Genomic DNA, 20,714 nt, shown 5'->3' with positions numbered 1-20,714 from the left:
CACTAAAATAATTCAAGAAACATTAACTAAACAACCTAAGGCAACACAAAACACTCACATATTTACATAGCAGATTACATAAATAAGAAGAAACTTAAATTCTATACAAATATGAAGGGGATTCTGGGACTGCCCCATTCCCCATAACTAAATTTTTGGTAAAATATTATTTTTTACTTAGAAAATATACATATTGAATTATAATCCAAAATTTTTTAACAATATTTAGCAGTAAAATTAAATATTACAAATTTTAAAACGTAGGCTGTTTTATTGTGTAGTAGGATATGGTATGGTAATAATTTTGTCATCTCAATCAGAATGTTTTTCGTTAAAATCCCTAACATTTTTAGAACGTAAATCACCATTATAATCAGAAGCGTGTAGCGCAAGCGTGCGCTTCAGTCTAATTCATTATAATGCAAGCGTTCTAGTTTTGACGCAACGCTGTCAAACAAGCTGCCGCTGTTATTTACTTTTTTACTATCTTTCTGCTGTGACTTGGATCAGGAGGTGGAGTGAATGAAATGCATTTTACACCCCAAAAAAGCACTCTTCTTGAGATGAAAACATGACTCAGATTTTAAAGGGTGTGCTCTGTCATGCATTAATCCAATCGCAGGTCAAATAAAAAGATTACGGCTACTTACCGAAAATGATTCAAACGACTGTAGACAAACTTTTAGCACGGCAGATTTATCCTTGTATGGCAAGAACCGAAGAGAGTCGTGTATATCAATAGTGTCCTTTCAGTTGTCTGTACCCATGACACGTCCGAGCTGAATCCCTGTGAACTCAAAGGTTCCTAAAAGGCGGATAAGACGCTCGGCTGCGCCTATCAGAGGTCGAGAGGAGGCGCGTCCCGATGGATCCACACAAACACACACACACACACACACCTACTGTTTTGGGATTTATTCACACTACCTGGAGCCTTGGCTAAAATATCTGGTAAAGTAGATGAGTTATAAACTTTACATTATAAGCCTATAGCTAATTATAGCCACTGCTTCCTTTTTATCCTACTTTAAGATAAATCCACATTTAATCTGTCTGGAAAACGTTCAGTCTATGGTTCTATTTTAAAGCCTAAATGTGCATAATATGCGAGCGAATTGACTTCTGCATCTGGTGCATAAAAACGCTGATAGCCAAAAATGTCTTTTCAGTTGGCCCTCTGCTGGTGATAAAACACAGTAAATGACTGTGAAATGTCAAATCAAAAACTTCCTCTCAGTGAACCACAACCAAATAGCTTGAAAAAGCTTCAAAAAGAGACTTATAAATGATGAAAAGCTTCCCCTCACACATGGGGCGATGTGTATAGAACCACCTTGAAAAAAACTAACTTTTGTCTAAAAGTATATGTGACACTTTCAGAGATTCTTTTGGCTACATAAATCTGCAACATTTTAAAAATGACTAAATATTATATTAAACTGAGCTCAAAATCTTCAATCTTCAGTGACTGTACATGATGACCTCTGGATCAGGAAAATTTACCATAATGGCAAACAAGCAATAAGGAAAAAGCTTTGATTTAGTTTTGGTTTGTAAAATAGGCCTTTTACCCTGGAGGAAAAGTACCCTAAATCTAGGAAGATAACAGATCTATGGCCAAATAATTCACATTTACAGAAGTGATTCTGTAAATAAAAAGAGTAACATCTACCTGCAGTAAGCATATTAATATCAAGCTCGAGCTATTGTCTTTGATGACATCCAAGTTGCTATCTCCTGGGTCACGTAAACCTGCAAGCAAACATTATTTGGGAGGATGAGTAAAAAGCTGTGCGGGGGGTGACCCGTAAAGACAGACCCCCTGTCACCGCTGTGCCTTTGAGCAAGACCCTAAACCCCGGATAGCTTCAAGAGGACTGTCTCTGTAATTAGTGCACAGTGAATCACTTTGATTAAAAGCGTCGACCTCACACATTACTATATCATGTATGCATGCAGTAAATATGCCTTGCTTAACTTGTTATTAACTAATTGCGTGCTAAACCTACAAATATTATATGCACTGATGCCATGAATAGGTTGTAAAATATTCCATGCCTCAAAAATCCAAAATGTTTCCCCAAGGCAACAATTACCAACTTAAAGACAGAGAGCCTGATGAAATGTGACACGCGCTTGAGGAATGAAGATATGTGGCACACAGAAATCAGTAAAACAATAAAACAAGCTGTTGACACTTACAGGCAATTTGTTCAAAACATAATTTTGAATAATTGATCATTATTTTTATTTTAAATAATAAATATAATTTAAATAAACATATAACTAATAATTAAATTAAATAGATAATAATAATTCGATTAAATAGAGCAATTGTCATAATATTGAAAATTAAATACGTAATTAAAAATGTGGTGTTTTGAAGACAACTGACTTCCTCTGGAAAAACTCTGGGGCCCTAAAAACATTAAGTTAAAGTGTAAATAAATCCATCATAGCTACTTAAAAGCCTGTGTCTAAAGATCAACTTCAAAGCAGAGAATCTTTGCACAGGATGAGAGTTTGATTTGTAGCGAGCGGATTTCGACAGCAGTCTGCCATTTTAGGGAAGTGCAGAGAGATTGATGGCAGGAGTAGATCATGAGGTGAGATCAGCCATGTAAATACAGTGTTTTCATGTGGTTTACTCACTGTACAACTCCTATGTCTCTGAAGGGCACAATACAAAAATATAGCTTGATAAACAGACCCAAATTCAAACAGATGCGAAATAGATGTTCAGACTTTGCTCTGTAATAAAAAAATGGACAATTTTCTCCTCCATCTCCACATATGAGTTTCCCGTCTGACAGGTTGAGATAGTCTCCACACAGCATGTCAGATATCACTGGAAAAACCTGACGGGATGAAGAAAAGAGCATCAGCAATATGTACAAATTTTGTGCATGACTGGTTTCCGCTTGAAGTTTAAATCTAAAATCAGCCGTTCAGCCATAATTACAACCTCCTCCTGTGGGGTCAGATTTCATGTAATGGAGGTGCACGGTCTCGCTGGTATGCAGAGCCACGAGATAAGGATTATTTTACTACAGGTTGAAATGAACAGTGGATAGCAGAGCAAGAGGAGTTTACAAAGACACTGGAGATACAGAACCAAGGCAAATAGTTCAGTCTCGATTCTTGGCATACTTTTGGCATCATAATGTATATTGACAAAAACATATAATTTGCATGCATGAGGGACATTATATCAAAGTGAATCAAATATATACTGTTTGTGTTCTGTAATGCACATAGCCTTCTTCAAACATAATGGTGTCTGTCCACCTTATTTTACAACATGAAAAAAGCTATTTTCTGTGAATAGGCAAAATTATTTGTGCTGCAAACCAGTGTGTTTATGATTGAAATAATAATGTCAAATACCAGTTTGCATTATCAAGCATCATAACAGATGGTCTTTGTACAGCTAAAATAACTGAAGCGCATGACACTGGAAACCTCGCACATTAAAGTTACAAATGGCCTCATACTTTACAAATAAGGTGGATAATCTCTTTATGGCAGCTGTGACAATTTTAAACGGTAACAGATTTAAACGAATGTGTGGTATTATGTGAGGCCCTGCTCAAGGGAAAAGGTCTGAGACTGTATAATGTTAATGCTCTCTTTAAACTGCCATTGTCATTTCTGCCTCAGGCTGTACAGTTGCAAACCAACACCAGCAGTCATTCCAGGCCTGCATGCTCTCTGAGGAACATCTCAGTTGTAGTTGTGTTGAGAATTTTTCATACCTGAAAATCTACTTATCAAAGACAAAAAAAAACACCCATGACATTCAACATTTGCCCATGTGCCAAAGTCAAAAACACAATGATGAGTTGACTATTACTCATCAGTCATTTTATGCTTTTTTTTTTTTGTACCTCCAGAAGGGAATAACACACCTGGTCTGTGCTCTTACCTGTCACCAGCCGTCTAGTTGATTTGGTTGGCATGCGAGAGGCACATAATCATCTCATCTTTGATGGTGTGCACTACAGGGACAGTGGTGAAGGCATGACTGCCTCCAGCATACTTCCATCATCCGTTCTGGTCTTTTCAAGGAGCCTTCCTCACAACATGTCAATCATTTCTACAGAAAGGGATAAATGCCCATCTGCAAAAGAGGATTTAGAGATGAAATGCTGGAAGCAATTCTGCATTCCTACTTCTAATGACTTACACAATCTTCTTTATATTCTGCTTTCATCTACAGTCATATCTCAAGACATTTGCTTTAGGCGATTTTTGTTGTGCTCAGGTCATATACTTGTACATTACATTGTAATTACAGTAAAGCATTAGTTTATCCAGAAATTAAAATTCTGTCATTCGTCACTTTGATACCCATAAGCATTTCATTCATGTTTAGAACAAAAACGAAGACATTTTTAATATTCTTCTAACATTCTGTCCATGTAATCAACATTTTCAAGCTTCAAAAGTATATAAAAGGCAGAGTAAAAGTATCCATATTAATCAACTTGTTAAATCCAAGTTTTCTGAAGAGACATTGGGCTGGTTGCATAAACCACTTAAACTAGTCTTAAAAAGTAATTCATCTAATTTGTTTTCTTCAAGACTCGTAATAACTTCTTAAAGCTGGTTACACAAAGGTCAATTTGAATCAGAAAAGTAATACTGATTACCTCTTGGCTAACAATTTTATTTTTGACTGAACTAAACCTTTAATACCTTTTAATGTGGGAGGGATAATGAAAAGTTTAGCTGAATTCTATTTCTGGTTCTTAAATATTTGGCGAGAGCGGGTCAACAGGGGCCAAGTATGTACTTTCCATCAGCCCCAAGTTATTTATTTTTCATGCTGAAAGGTTTGTTGGCAACACAGGGGGTGTAAGATCTCAGCAAGTCTTCAGACTTCACAGAAACTGCTCTTCACATGTGCTTAAAGATCACAGAGTGAGATACACCTGTCTTCTCCCGTCAGCTGCACGTCAACATTGTAGCAGAGTCTCTACTTTTAGACCAGGCTCTGGCTTTTGAACAAACTTTTATTAGTTTATAATGTGGGTTAATCTCACTTTGTCTAAAGCAATTGTTTGTTACTTAATTTTTATTCAGACTTTTCCTTTTCTTGTTACACTTCTGATTGCATGTTTAAGAATTTCACTGTGTTCTGCAGTGTTCATTTAAAGGGTCACAGGCCCATAATCAATGTCTCAGAATCATAAACAATGAGGTCCACTGCTCTGCAATCCATCAGAAAAACTTCTCGCTCATTGGTATTTTTATTGTCCAATGACTAAGTGGCACTGAGGGTACAGAGCTGTCTTTGAGGACTGGTTCGACCAGGTTTCAGAGAGGTCAGATGCTCATGTAGAACAAAATCCCTCTGGAAACACTGCTGGCTGCCAATTATTGTGGTGATCTCTGGCCCTGCAGCGGAATGTTAAGCCCGGCTGGCCGTCACAGAGCATATACACAAGCGGACAATGCAGCCGGGTGACTCATTCGGATTACAGGACAGGCCCGATCCAGTGATCAAATGCGGCCAGTGCTGTGTTGGGATTACCACAGAAGGCTTGTCGAAAGAGGGTATTTGTGTTCAAAGAACATTTCTTGTTTGTCAAGAGCCCTTGTAGTAGGGAAATGTTTTTCCCATTGCATTTTCATGTGTTTTTTTTCACAATTTCATTCTAAACATCTAAAGACATAGAGTAGCTGCCAAGCGTGAATGGCCGGATTCCTGCACTGTGAATTAATTCATTTATACCAAACAGATAAAAAAAAGATAAAAATAAAAATAAAAAATCAGTAAAATCTCCATATTCTTCAGATAAGGTGCTATTGATTGCTTTTATTTAATTTGCTAAAGATGTATGTGCCCAGTGAAGCCAATCACAAGTCACTTACACAATTATTGAAGATGTTTGTGTGAGGAGACATCACCAATCACCAGACTTCAGTGAAACACAAATTTACATGGCGCCACCATAAAAACAAGAGCAGGAATGAAGGTTGTTCATTGTTTGAGAGTATCAAATGCCTCTCAGTAAATGCTTTTGTACTACTTTTATGACGTAAAAGTTTGCAGTCACTCTTATTACCGAATGCATCACTGGATAATCTAATAAATAAATTAAGTCATGTCAATTTTCCTTTAAATTAATAAGAATGTTTGAGGGGACTTTCCAATGAGTCCTGTATTCCTTTAAAATTTTATTGCAGGGAAACTGTAGAAAAAAACATAATGTTTACTGTATATAGCCTATTAAAGATAATTACCAATCCATCTTTTATCAAAATGTGTTATACAATGGTAAATATTACATTATAAGAAACAAATTTGAGTGAACATTTACATAAATTAGAAAATGAATCTTTAAAAATAGTTTAATAATAATTTAAAAACACCTAAGAATTGTAGAAAAATTACATGAATTTGACAATTTATTAGTATTTGTAACATCTGACAATCATGTTCTCTAGCATGAGAATTTTCAAACATCTTGAGCTACAATGGATGCAAGAAAATCTGTACATCATGTGGAGTGCACATGATCAACATTACAATTTGCTTATTGGATTAATGACCTAAAAATACAAAAAAAAATGAAAATATTTCTTAATTATTTTTAAGAATTTATTATTATTTTTTATCAATGACATTTTCTTTCATTTTTTAAAAAACGTCCAATGCTAACCTTTGGACTCCACTGTACAATAAAGCATACTGTTAAAGTTTTAATTAATTACAATGTCTTTTGGTTGGCTAACATTCTCACAGTAAGGCATCTGGATGGATAAGAGCCATGAGCTTTCTGTCTCCTCATCTGAACAGACTGGGTTCTGAATACTAAAGACACAGGTGGTGCAGATGAGCGCAGCAGCACTGATAACTGTTTTTCTCAATGGGAGATAAACGACTCTCCACAGTCTGAATGTGACAGACTCCAACTCCACGCCTAATAAAACCAGAACAAAGACAGCCAACAGCCAGAGCAAACAGCACACACGGCGAGACAGTCAGCGGAGCAGGAACACACACAGACACTTTAACTTCATAACTCAGTGAAGCAGCTACACAGAAACCAAATCTCATTTTCTCTGCAACAATTTTAGAGGAAGAACCATATGTCATGTTTGGTTTAGTGAGAAAAAAACCCTCATTATTCCAGACAGCAATGATATTAATGGCCCATGGCTTTGTGTCCCACACTGAGATCCTCTTGGGAATGTTTTTATTGTTCTCAGAGCTCTGGGGGGGGGGGGTTGCTCTTTTGTGCTGTATGCGGTGCAGCTCCCTCTTGCAAATTTAAACCTGGGCATTCTTATGTGAAAAGACAGAAACTGTTCTCAGATCGGCATGGAAGGAATTTTAAAAACGTAGCCCTGCTGCTCATATACAAAAAGCACAGCGGTGTCTTATAGTTTAAAGAGACGAGAAACCGTTTAAACACTTAATCAACCCAATGAACGTAAACAAGACTATTTATCATAACTCACATCAACCTTCATGGGAAGGAACACAGCCGCGCTGTAAGGTTTGTACATTAACATCTATGAAACAGTTCTAGAACTAAGTTTTATTAGGTTTTTTATATGTAGAATTTCCTGTTTATAATTTTTTTTTACATGCAATGATTCAAGATTTTTGGTAATGTAAAAATGAACAAATTTTGTTTATAAAATGTTGTTTATATGAGTTTTAATGCCATTTTTAAAGTTGTGATAACAAATGAAAGTAGCAATCAGTATTTTGATTTCGAGTGAAATTATCAATTAAGAAAAGAAAAATGTAGGATGAGGACTCAATTCTATCAGTTCTTGACTGGATGGAGGCAAATCAGCTAGCAGTAGGTTGTAGGTCGGTGGTGCGGTTTATGACATTTTGATTAAAAATTATGAGGTTAATTTATTTTTTTTTAAACATGAACAGAAGAATTGTTCACAATAAGATAAATAAAATATATTTAGAAAACAGATAGAGTGAATTTTCATCTAATGCCAGCTGTAACGTAAATATTAGAAGCATAATAATTGAACATCTATAGAATATTTGTGCATGGACACCTTAGGATTAGTTAAATATGGTCACATTTTTATTTCTATTGGTTTTTGGGACAGCAAAACATGACAGCATTTGATATAGTCAAGCCAGAATAGCTTGAAATGTACTTAATTTTAATTAATTAATCAGTGCTTTTATGTGATGCAGGTCCATGTTCTCAAAGCACTGATATTTATGCAGCAATCCAGATCTCTTTTAGAGACACTCATTTAGAAACTAGAACAGCACATCCCGCATCCTCTCCTTGCTGTGCTTGGCTTGTGTGACAGAACCTGGGACCAGAGCCACAGTACCATCCCACACAGAGACTTCTAATGCTCAGTGTGTGAGCCTCAATTTGCTCAATACAATCCAGTGAGGCAGCATAAGTTAATTCCACTGCTTTAGTTGCTAAATGCTGTTTTGCAACCCGTCTGGTTCTCTGTCCTATTTAGCACGTCATTAGTAAGCAGTCATCACAAGCGGTAGTACTCCATTGACAGACTTTCCTGACACAGCAACTTCCTGTGTACACTGTTCCTCCACCACTGGCCGACTGGCCGTCTCCTCGCTGAATCCACCAAAGAGCTATGGTTTGGCTGATTTGCATAGTCGAGTTGCCACTACACCATTTGGCTGCAAAATGCATCCTTCTCCACTCCAAGTCATTGTGTTTTCTAAAAGAATAAAATCATTTGCAAGTAATGTCTAAGTCGCATATTTCATTATATTATTGGAGATTATTCAATGTCCAACTGTTTTTGAAGGGAGCCTCCAAGTGTGAAATTGACTTATATTACAGCTCCAGACAGTCACTAGTAGTGAGTGATCTTCTTCTTCTTGTGGTGCATTAACCAATCAGCCAAGCCATGATGTAATTTTTCCTGCGACTCCAGGCTGATTAGTCACTAATCAGTCATGAGAACATCTGTGAGCCCATCAGCAAAGATGGCAAATCACACTCTTACAGAGAATCCTGCAACATCCTGCCATTGAGATGAATGGGAATGCTAGCTTTCTCCTGCATGATATTACTGTGGCCTTAATGAAAACATCCATCTGACTGTATTAATATTCCAGTGTGGATGACATCTCCTTTGTCTCAATGATTTGCAGCACTGTTCATAACCAAACAGGTTTTTATGATTGAGGATCACAATGGTAGCAGTCCCATGAGAACTGGGACCAGCAGGATCACACAATCCCAGATCCTGAAAGTGGGTGCTGCTGAGCTGTGGGTTTGTCTTTGGGCAAACACTGCATTACTGTGATTGGTCGGCAGCTCTACGTTACAAACCATCCCTTCACAGCAAGATATACACTCCTGCAAGACAGAAACACATTTTGATATAAGAGATGTTTTTGTATGAGTGGAATAATGTGTATGTGAATCCTCACATGGTGTGTATTTTTGTAATGTCTACAGCCAGCTAGCAGGCATTCTTCCCGCACAGCACATCTTTTGGTAACAAATTTTGTCTTTCCATGATGGATGAAGTGGTGTATTGTCATACAGAATTGAGTATCTATAAATGAAGAAACAGGTTGTTAGGAATTTAAAAGGATCTTGCTTTACAAAGTAAATCTAGAGAAAACTGTGGAGATCTGAGAGTGGTGGGTTTGTGTTTAGTAAACTCACTCTGAGGACACCACACATCTTCTGCCCAGCGGTTACAGCTGTAATTGTCTAAGGCCTGTTCACATGTGAAGCACTTAAAACTCTTGGGGTACGGGGTGGCTGCACAGACATGAACACTGTGATATAGTATCGCTATAAAATCACTGGAAGTTAACAAAATTAAAATGAATGAACAAAATTACAAAATGTACTGGAATAAACAAACTCACCTTCTACAGCAGGCATGATATTGTAGAAGTCAATGCTGTCACTTGTCACCAAATCAACAAGAAGCTGGACGAGAACAGTGACTAAGGCCAGATCTGCTGCCATGTTTAAAACACTGATAGTGACTCCTAAAATAAACAGTTGAAGATAAAGTTTAAGTCTCTGAACACCTGACTTCCTCTTGTCCTAATATATATTTTGTTATGCACCTCAATATTATAATTATTGGCATAGACAGGGCACATACACACAACTTCTAATGCTTACATATGATGAACAGGAACCCATTTCTTAACAGCAGGAAATAGTACTTCACGTAAAAAGCAGATAAATATTTATAACTGGGATATGATGAGCTTTTAATAAGAACAATAAAACATTTTATGTTGATAATATATGTAAAATATACTTTTTTGTTACAAAAGTATTTTATACAAAATAAAATTCTAACATTTATGCCTACAGCTGTAAGATAACATTCCTATTCATTCATATCCATCATCATTTCTTTTAAAGGGATAGTTCACCCAAAAATGAAATCTGAGAGCTTTCTGACCCTCCATAGACAGCAACACAACTACCACATTCAAGGCGCAGAAAGGTATAAGAACATCATTAAAATAGTCCATGTGACATCAGTGGTTCAACCGTAATGTTATGAAGCTGCGAGAATACTTTTTGAAAAAACAAACAAACAAAAAAAGACTTTCTTCAACAATTTCTTCTCTTCCGTTTCAGTCTTTGATGCACGTTCACGAGAGTTGTGTTGCATTGCTGTCTATGGGGGTCAGAGAGCTCTCGAAATTCATCAAAAATATCTTAATTTGTGTTCCGAAGATGAACGAAGGTCATGAACATGAGGGTGAGTAATTAATAACAGAATTTTCATTTTTTGGTGAACTATCCCTTTAACAGAATAATGACAAATCACAAATGCCTAAATAACAGAACAGAATTAGAAGTGATGGATGGATTCACACATTACTTCTTGTAATTACAGCAAAGGCTCATCCTCGGAAGAAGTACAACCTATGAATTCTAATAATCCAAACAGCATTCATTTCATGCATTATTCAGTTTACTGAATGCGCTGGATTCACTAATATGTCCATTTGCATAAAGCCCTCTGGTACTTCAGTTGCAAGTACCTACATTTTTAAGCAGGAAACCAAAATCCAGCCTTATAACTGATGACGAGGGACTAAAGTCCCCATCCACGTCTTCCGCCCCCATATTTGAAATGTCTTGCACATGCCCCTGGCATTTAAAGAAGCAGTAAGGCACGGTGACCTCAGAGGTTAATGATTAAGGCTGAACACATTCTTTGAGGACATTAACATGCTCTAGTGCTTGTTTCCATCAGTGTTCAGTTACACAGCATTGACACTGTGTGTGATGGACGTTAGCTTACTGCGTAACTTATTTCCTGTCTGAATAAACATAAGAGTGCATCAGCGAAACATGCTGTGAGCAAGTTCTTTAAATACATTCACAATCTGGAAAATAAAGAAGTTTAAATTTAATCTTTCAATTGATTTAAAGCACACAGCATCAGTTTAGTACACAGAAATACACAGGCTCTACTTCATCTGTAGACAGCATATGGTTTAAAAGCAAACAGATGAGTGTCATTAATCTTGTGGCAGTGACAATCTACTCCTAAGGGTCTCTAGCAGAGTAAAGAGAGATCACACATATAATGACTGACAGCACAACAGCAATCAGCTCCTCTGACCCAGAGGTTAAAACTCACACAGGGGCCTGCAGCCTGAAGCCTTTCAGCTCCAAACGTAGATGTTCTTAGTTCACAAACCAGCCAGGGCACATATAGGGACTTAACAGCAGTTCATTAAGAGTGAAGAGCATAAAATGGCCATTTGCATGCATCTTTATTTGGGCATATTTATGCTGATTACAAAACCACACAAACATGCGCTCATTCTTACATAAACAAAGGCTGCATTCTGAAACATGGTGGGATTTTAGATCAAAACTGTAGTCTAGTTTGATATTTAAATGCATTCTTTGAAAGTAAATGTCTTAAAGTGAAATGAAATGTGATGTAAATGAGTTCTAGAGGGCAGTGCTGTCTGACTGGTTTGAGAACTTCAGAAGCCTGTTGATTGCTTCAGTGATCCGTGAAGCCACCTGAATAACCAAGACTTTTTAACATAGTAACTAAACATCTGTGAGAGTCTATCTTATAATTAATATTTACAATTTACAGAAACTGATGCCTTACTAAAAACACATACTATAAAATAGCCTACTTAATGCAAAACATACCTTATTCACACAAAATAATGTTTACACAAAACATGCATAAATTTGAAAATCAAAATATACAAAATAACAAAAAACAAACAAAGACTTGCCTTTTGTCTGTATGGACAGCTTATAGGTTTAACAGGCCAAGTAGACAGATTCCCTGATAAATGTCCAGAGGATCCTGTCTTGAGTGAGACTTTCAAAGGAAAATGAAAAGGAAAGAGAAAGCTTAGAAGTCATTTTCCATTTCAGCTCTCTTTCACAACAACAGAAAAGAAACCACCGACCCCAACCTCCTGACAACCCCCGCTTCTGATTGGACAGCAGGTGCATTGTGGGGGCGGAGCCTCTAGCCATTGTGTGAAGTCAACAGTGTGGTGTCAAGCCAGTCTAGCCCATGTAATTAGCATTCACACAAACGCACTTAGCACACCCCCCATCCCCATAACCTCTGGAACACCCAGAACACAACACTCTGCTAGATTAACTGTACTTTGCTCTATACACTACATGAGTGATTCGTGTATTGATTTTTGCAAAAGCTGATCAATACTAAAACCCACTAATGATATGAGGTACTCGATGATCTTTGGGGGTTTGCGCAGTCAATTGTTTTATTACTATATAATTTATTCACTCTATTGTAAAAACTATTCTTGAGGATCTTACTTGATAAGTACAGTACATTCAATTTAAAATAACTTTTTTTTTTTTTTTTTTTTAATTTTCAGAAGCCATAATTTTTACTTTTCAGCAGCCATTACTCTAGTTTTCAGTGTTGCATAATGTAAAGTATAAAAAAAATAATAAGTACTAATAATTTTTTTTTTTTAAACCTGACCCCAAACTTCAATGGTAGTGTATCATACACCACCTACTTAGAGAGGTGGTTATTTATCGTATCATAAATAAAGCTTTTTATTTCAGAACCAAGCATCACCAAACCTTCTGTCATGCACTTGCATGGTGAAGAAAATAAACTGTTGAATTTGAGCCAGGACTGCAAACACATGGAAATGAGCAGTGATTGGCAATTAATCTTTTTTTCACCATTGTGGCATTATGCAGGTTATTTAGGCTTTAGTTCCTCGAGGGGAATTTACCTACTGTGATATATTTCGAATGAATTACAAATTAAATTATAACTTTGATTTAATTTAATTAGATTGATTGAATTATATATAGTTTTATGTTTGCAACATAAGTGAACCTACAGTTTGACCTACAGTATAACTGTGAGCAGCACCAATAGTTTGAAGTACAGTATGTGTTATTCCTCTATGGAGAGCTGCCATTGAAAGGTGAGATCAGCAGAGAGTGAAGTGAGAAAAAGACTGCTGAGTGTACAAATCACATCAACACCACAATAACAGGAAATACAAGAGGCTTCATACTGTATGTTACCACTGACTCTCTGATACAATATGAATTTCATGTACTTTGTAAAATATAATATGGCCTTCTGCCAGTCCCCATAAAAAACTGCATGTGGAATATCAATGAAATATGATACAGCATTGCTCATATGATATCTTGAGTTCTAGCAGTCCCTCACGGCTGTCACAGTAAATATACAGCTGTGAAATCTTCAAGTCTTGTGTAAATATCAAACCACAGTGAGTTTTAGTGCATCCTTTGAGTTTTATACAAGCCTGATGTGCTGACAGGGTTAGAATTACAGGAATGTTCCCAGACTAACCAGAGCTTTTAAAAATCCCTCAAATTAATGGTGGATTATCCTTTGATTATCCAAATAAAACACTGGTGATATTCTCAAATACATACCTGAATATTTCACGACTGCCTTTTGGCCATAGACAGTTTGGTTTTTCCCATTTATGTCTTTCAGTAAAGGTTTAACGCTTGAATGCTTTATGTCATGGCACTATTACTATAAAAATAAGAAACGGTTCTTTAAACATATTTTAGTGGAGAATGCAAAGCACCCACTGTCTCGCCTCCAGGGAAACCGTCTTCCACAGTGACGATTTCAAAACAAAGAGGCTCAACAGGATTTGACAGGAACGAATCAAGGACAAATTGTCATGACTTCAGGGACTTTGTTCAGTTAGTCTTTTTAATCAATTCACTATTTTTCATGAGCTAGAAAATAAATAAAAATATAATTAATATGACTTTTCTTCAACTAACATGGAATAAATGATGAATAAATTATTTTCAGAGGCCTGTCAGAAATAGACTCCATAGCTATTCAAGAGTCACTTACAGTCACATGATTCATTTATGTTTTATCCTGTGTTCTTTAGGTCAGATAAAAGTCAGACTGGGTTCATAATCAAAGGAGCTTAAATCTTTTCAAAATATCATTTGCAGTTCTTGCAATGCCAAAACAAGATGTACAGTATATGTCCAGGCTCTCTTTCTCTCTCTATATATATATTGCTCTGTCAGCTATTTTACTGGAAGATATTGCTGACAGATTTACTACTTTGTTTTGAAACCAGCAGATTTTTGTCTTTTGACAGAGAAAAACAGGAATCATGACATGCTCTTCTATAGGTGTTGATGGTCCCGCCCTCCTCAAGGGCCGGAGGGCCTTTCTGATGGCCTGAGGGCCGGTGGATCCATTTCATTATATTATACAGTGCTCTATTTTTGCTTCTTTGAGGTTACAGTTGAAAAAAAGAGGAATGTGAAGAAACTGGGGAAGAAAAAAAAAGAGGCCTAAAGTACACATGATGTCACATGAAATCTAATCTTAAAGGCTAATCTTCAGATGTACTGTACCAATCCAGAAATCATTTAGTAGCTTTTTGTCCTGTGAATGGCATGATTTAATGCTCATCAACAACCTTCTCGTAAATGTGATCCTAAGTCTAGCAATTTAAAAACAATTTGTCTGAACATGAAGATAAAAAGAAGAAAACATTCCCACATTTCACTTGGAGGCACCTGCATAGGTACGACCCAGATCCTGACCATTCAAGTGAAAAACACTTAAACCCACATGTCATGTCTCTTGAAATATGTCAGAACTGAGAGCTTAGCATGAATTAGAAAAATAAGCTTTAAAGACCTAAATGCCCCGGTTCCAGGACACTTTGAGGAATCAAATTTCTGTTGGAATATGGGTAGAAAGTGACATCAAAGCAATATTTATAAGACCTCCATGTTGCTCAGTACACAGTACCACTGGCAGAATTTCAAGTACGCCACACTCAAGTGTGTGTATATTTACCAAGCTCATGAATCACCATGGCATAGCAACAATGAAAGAACAATACAAACATTCAAATGTTCCAGTCACCTGAGATTTCCTGTTGAGATCCTTAAATGGGTAAACACTTCCAATTGATATCTTAAACCACTTTCCTCTTTAAGAAACAGCTGATAAAAAAAGGAAAAACAATTAGAGTAACCACACAATTAAATCCATCTATCCAGACTGCTTACTTGACAAACATCTTCATTTCCTCTCTGGACTGAAAGAGTCCAGGAATTTTCCTACACAATCTCACCACATTTTTATCTCCTTTGTCTTCCATTGGTCAGTGACTGGTTAGGTATGTGAGCCCACCTTCACAGGAAGACAGACTGTCATAAACACACCAGGTCAAGGATATAAACTCAAGGGGGCTTTGTGTGACTCCTTTTATTGCTCTTTTGTGATTGGTGCCTTTCCCACTCATTTATCAATGCTGACCAAGTCAGCTCACAGACATGTAGGTTGTAAAACACAAAGGCCCTGAGGACAATTACACCACAACTCAAAAAGGGGGCTATTAGTACTCTGGTGGACTTGCAGTCATTGTTTAATAAAAAAACTATTTGTGCTTCACATTTAAGTAATATTTTAAGGTAAATTACTGTATAATATTTATTCATATGACTACATATCAGTTTATTTTATTAAAAAAAAAACATATTTATATTCTAAAGTCACTTTAAATAATAAATCTAACTCACGACTGCATTTGAACTCAAACAAATTGAAACAAATAATAAAAAAAATAAAATAAAGGAGCTTCTAAAATAATTAGTACTGAGAAGAAAAGAAATGAAATGAGCAGATCGTGGTAATTTATTTATTCCGGTCTTTATTTGTTCTAATCAAATGAGTTGTCAGGGAAGGATGTAGGCTAAAAGCTTAAATCTGTTCATTCTGTAAATCTATTACTGACTTGCATAATCTTTTCCATCAACAGATCAACATCAGACTGGCAATTGTTCATTGTTATATAAAACTGCCATGTAAAGATTCCATTATATCCTTCAGGCTATGTCATGTGGATAACGGAGGTGACGTACGGTAATAAATTCAGTATAATGCCTTTCTGTTATCCGATCAGGTCTAGTCGTGCCTAAGTAAGATTTGTGTGGAAAATCCCTAAGGTGTGTATTTATGTGTATGTGAAGATGAGGGTCATGGTAAGTTAGGATATAAAAAGCAGCTTGCAGTGGATCATTTTCACTTGTGTCATGGCATTTCTTCTTAACTGAAAACAGCAGGAAAGACCAGGACTAGTTGTTATACATTTAGTGAATATTTCTAAAGATTTTAGTCTTAATTTTTAAGTTGAAGTCAGTTTCTGCTAAGACACGTACCTTAATATCCTGACTACAAAAACCCTTTTCCACTGTTGCTGTGCTGGAGAAAAAAAAATACAAATCAGTCGCTAATTTGCCATTAGCAAAATATAAACAATTAATGAAACAGCAAAAAAGTAAAATATATGAAAAAAAAAAAAACTGTAATAAATCAATTATATACTTCAATCAATTATGTATACATTTCCAAACTTCTTCCAACAATTGATATTTATGAAAAATAATCTTGTCTTTGCTCATCCGTTCAGAATACTGCTTTTGTGACAACTTTCTAGTTGTTTGAACTAGCTGCAACCTGCTGTTCCGTTTACTTAAATTATAATTAATAACTTAACAAATCTATAAACTTCCAATGATTATAGAAAACTTAAATTTAATACTTTTATTTTTTTTTTTTTTTTAAATCTGACAAACTATTGCTCAAAAGTCGATAAGATGCAGAAAACACCTTTCCTGTAAAAGTGTGAGTGAGCCACAACGTTTGGCACCTGCACTGAACCGGGAAAAAGGTTTCAGAAAGGGAAGCTGATCGTCTCCTTCCACATCAATTTTAAGGCCTCAATGACCATCCTGGTAAAATTCCACACTTCTCATATTTCGCGTTAAATTTCTTTGTGGGCCCTTTCCCATGTATTGATTACTTTTTGGTACGTGACACCTAAAAGCAGCTTAGAAAGCTTTTAAGAAATTCTGAGAATGTGCATTTGGTGTCTCAACCTATTCTAGCTGACCTAGCCCTTCATTAGTCCATCCAAGTTAAATGATGGTCTTTCTAAAGGAATACTCTCCAAAGTCCATCATAAACTGAGAAGCAAATTGGTCTTCAGTCCCAAAGGCTTTTAGACCATCTAGACCAACTGCCTTCCATAATTAACATAAATATTATTTTAATCTTCACTTTAAGAACTATTTAATACAATCTCATGGTAACCAGCGCATAACAAATGTAAATAGCTTATCTGTGAATGCAGAAGCAGAAGTATCCCTTCCCAAGGTTCATATGTTGAGAAAGGAACCCTTGAGTGTCAGCCTCTCTCATTACATGGGGGTGAGAGACCAGGGTCTGTTTAATTGGCCAACTGATTACAGCGCATACGCTCTTTCGCTCCCCCCGTTCTCCTGCAGACTCTCAGAAGCCTTCCTGTTCTCTGGCCTGCAGGTTCAGAGAGATCAGAGCCCCGCAACAAGGGCTTCCTTTGTGTGCTTCACTGGGCTGGGAAATGGAGATGAGTTTGCCCATTTGCCTCTGAGGCCACAGCGAGGGCTAGATGGGGCCCTGGGAGAAACGTGGGCTCAGGTATCACTAACGGCAGGTGAAGCATATGGCTCTGAACTGATATCTAACTGGATGAGATCTGGCAAAATCCAGCATGACCGTAGATGTTCAAATTATTTGGCTTACACCATGGAGCCAAGAAAGTTCTTAAGGTTTAAAACATCGGTCACACTTAATTTTAAGTTCCAGTTCTCACTATTAACAAACTATTAACTGCCCTTTTACTTTTCCCTCAATAAACTCCTCATTACGGCTTATTCATAGTTAGTAAGGTAGTTGTTAAGTTTAGGTATTAGATAAGGATGTAGAATACGGTCATGCAGAATATGTGCTTTATAAGTACTAATAAACAGCCAATATGCTGGTAATATGCAAGCTAATAAGCAACTAGTTAATAGTGAGAATTGGTCACTATACTAAAGCGTTACCATAACATTTTTACACAAACATACACACACACACACACACACACAGGCATAGCTCTTAAGGATACTGACGAATTCTTAATAATTTTATGTAAATTCTTGCAGTTATGTGTCCTTACAGCAGAAGTTTTTACAGTAGAACATTAAGGAATCCACAAATATTTAATACATAAATCAGGACAGAAGCGAATACTGATAGATATTACTGAATACATGACAAATGCAACAAACTTAATAATGCATTTTTATCACATATAAAAGCACTTAAAGCATTGATTTTGAGCTAGACTACTGGAAAGGTATTGCTAATAAATTCTGTCATCATTTCCTCACCCTCATGCCATTCTGTCAAGAATCCTGACCATGAACTTCCATTCGCTCACCACCAGAGGTCACTCACTCACCACAGGGACTCTTGCACTACACTAACTGTTGCACGCCACCTCAGACTACAATTCCCATCATCCATTGCACTGACGACACACAGGTGATTACACTGATCACACACCCTACATAAACCATGGACTTCCTCTTCCTCTCTGCTGAGTATTGTTTAGCGTATATCTTAGCGATAGACTTCCTTGCTAGTTTTCTCGTGTTTTGATTCCTGCCCGTGTTTCCTGGATTAACCCTTTGCCTTGCCATTCGGACTTTGTTTGCCCCTCATTTGGATCATTGCTCGTGTACCTGGATTATCTCTCTGCCTTGCCCTGTTGGATATTGTTCGCCGATCATCGACCCACGCTTGCCCTAGGATCACTCTTGTGTCTTGCCCGTGCCATATCTGAGACAAGAACCAAGGTTGTCTCCACATGTCTAAGGCATGTAGGCACTGCCACGTGACCTTGATCATGCCAAGCGGGTTTCCCCTCAGGGAGAACCCCTTGGTCTTGAGCCACCACTGTAGGGGTCTCATGTACAGCAGGCCAATAGGTATCACGTTGGACGCAGCTGCCATCAGACCCAGCAGTCTCTGAAACTGCTTGACTAGTGACTGACTGGCCTTCTTTCACTCTCCTGACTGCCGTGAGGATCGACTCGATCCTAGCAGGGGACATACGTGCCTGCATCGTGGTCGAATCCCACACCACACCAAGATAAGTGGTTCTCTGTAATGGAGAAAGCACACTCTTCTTGGCGTTCAGTCTTAACCCTTAACACTTTCATGTGAGCGAGAACAACATCTCAATGTTGAGCCGCCATGTGCTCTGATTGAGCGAGAATCAACCAATCGTCGATGTAATTGAATATACGGATGCCTTGTAGCCGCAACGGAGCTAACGCGGCACCAAACACTTCGTAAAAGTGCGGGGGTGAGAGTGCTAGGCCGAAGGGAAGAACCCGATACTGGTAAGCTTCGCCCCAAAGCAAACCTCAGTCTCGTACTTTTTATTTAAAAAAAAATCCCTTCCAAACAGGTACAGTACAGTATAAGTGCTTGGTTATCATGAATAGATAGCTGGCAGTTGTTTGCAATGAATGGCAGAAAGAGTAATTAGGAGATTTGCAGAGAAACAGATACGCCCCAAAGGGCTTAACATTTTACTTTCCTAAAATGTGCTGCTTTTGTAATCACTAAGATATGAATTAATGTACTTCTTTTTGCATTTGCTAATCATAAAACTACACAACCCTTTCTGCAAACATTGAAATTTAGTTATAATCTGAGAAGTTAAATTTAACATAAGTGCTAATAATTGGGTGTAAATGAGTAATTAATGGGTCTGAATAATTAGATTTTGTCAAAAGCTGCTTATTACTCTTCTAGAACGTTTCTATTCATGCTTAATTAACCGGTCAGAGTGCTTCATCTAAAAACACACTGGTTTCAGAAGCCCAGACCTAAGAGCCTATTACTCTGGCCACTGCTTTCGACGCATCTGATTTGTGGGTGTGAATCTAATCTCCTGAGATGATGAGAGATTGGGTTCTTTTCCAAAGTGCTCTCGTCAAGTTAAGATTAAATAAACCCTTTAGCTGTCTCACCTGGGACTGTGGCCAAGGTAACTGAATAGAGATGCCTGGACATTTATTCTGTGTGAGAGTCTCCCTGCATTCTCAGGATCTGATGAGGATTACAGTGCTCTTATTGAAGAGAGCAATGAGATGGAATGCAGACTGTGCTAAGTGCCATAATACTGCAGAGGTCAAGAGCAGTTAACGTGAAGAATGAGAAAAAGGTGGAAATACAGCAGAATAATGTGGGCTGCCATGCCCTGAACTGCGGACTGCCCTGGACTGCGACTGTTGGCTTAACTAGATCCTGTTATAAATTACAATTTGTGCTCAAACTACAAAATACAATATTTTTCACGT

The 20,714-nt window shown here is 37.2% G+C and overlaps 2 protein-coding genes across 2 annotated transcripts in view; both read right to left on the bottom strand.

Annotated features, from left to right (window-relative positions):
- Positions 1–797, bottom strand: part of LOC306876942 (ly6/PLAUR domain-containing protein 6-like) — a 33,661-nt gene extending 32,864 nt beyond the window's left edge. Inside the window, exon 1 of the mRNA XM_079428395.1 lies at positions 651–797. The gene's annotated coding sequence lies outside the window, so the exon portion shown is untranslated. The remainder of the gene's footprint in view (positions 1–650) is intronic.
- A 7,255-nt stretch (positions 798–8,052) lies between these two features.
- LOC306877414 (ly6/PLAUR domain-containing protein 6B-like) lies at positions 8,053–9,965 on the bottom strand (the record flags this gene model as incomplete). The annotated part of the gene is made up of 4 exons (XM_079429190.1): positions 8,053–9,338; positions 9,413–9,540; positions 9,654–9,752; positions 9,863–9,965. The coding sequence occupies 4 exons, from the start codon at positions 9,963–9,965 to the stop codon at positions 9,168–9,170; spliced, it is 501 nt and encodes a 166-aa protein (XP_079285316.1). The 3' UTR covers positions 8,053–9,167.
- Positions 9,966–20,714: the final 10,749 nt, after the last annotated feature.

This window comes from Barbus barbus (genome assembly GCF_936440315.1).
Source record: "Barbus barbus genome assembly, chromosome: 11".
In the NCBI taxonomy this organism is placed as follows: domain Eukaryota; kingdom Metazoa; phylum Chordata; class Actinopteri; order Cypriniformes; family Cyprinidae; genus Barbus; species Barbus barbus.
This window is presented reverse-complemented; position numbering and strand designations above follow the sequence as displayed.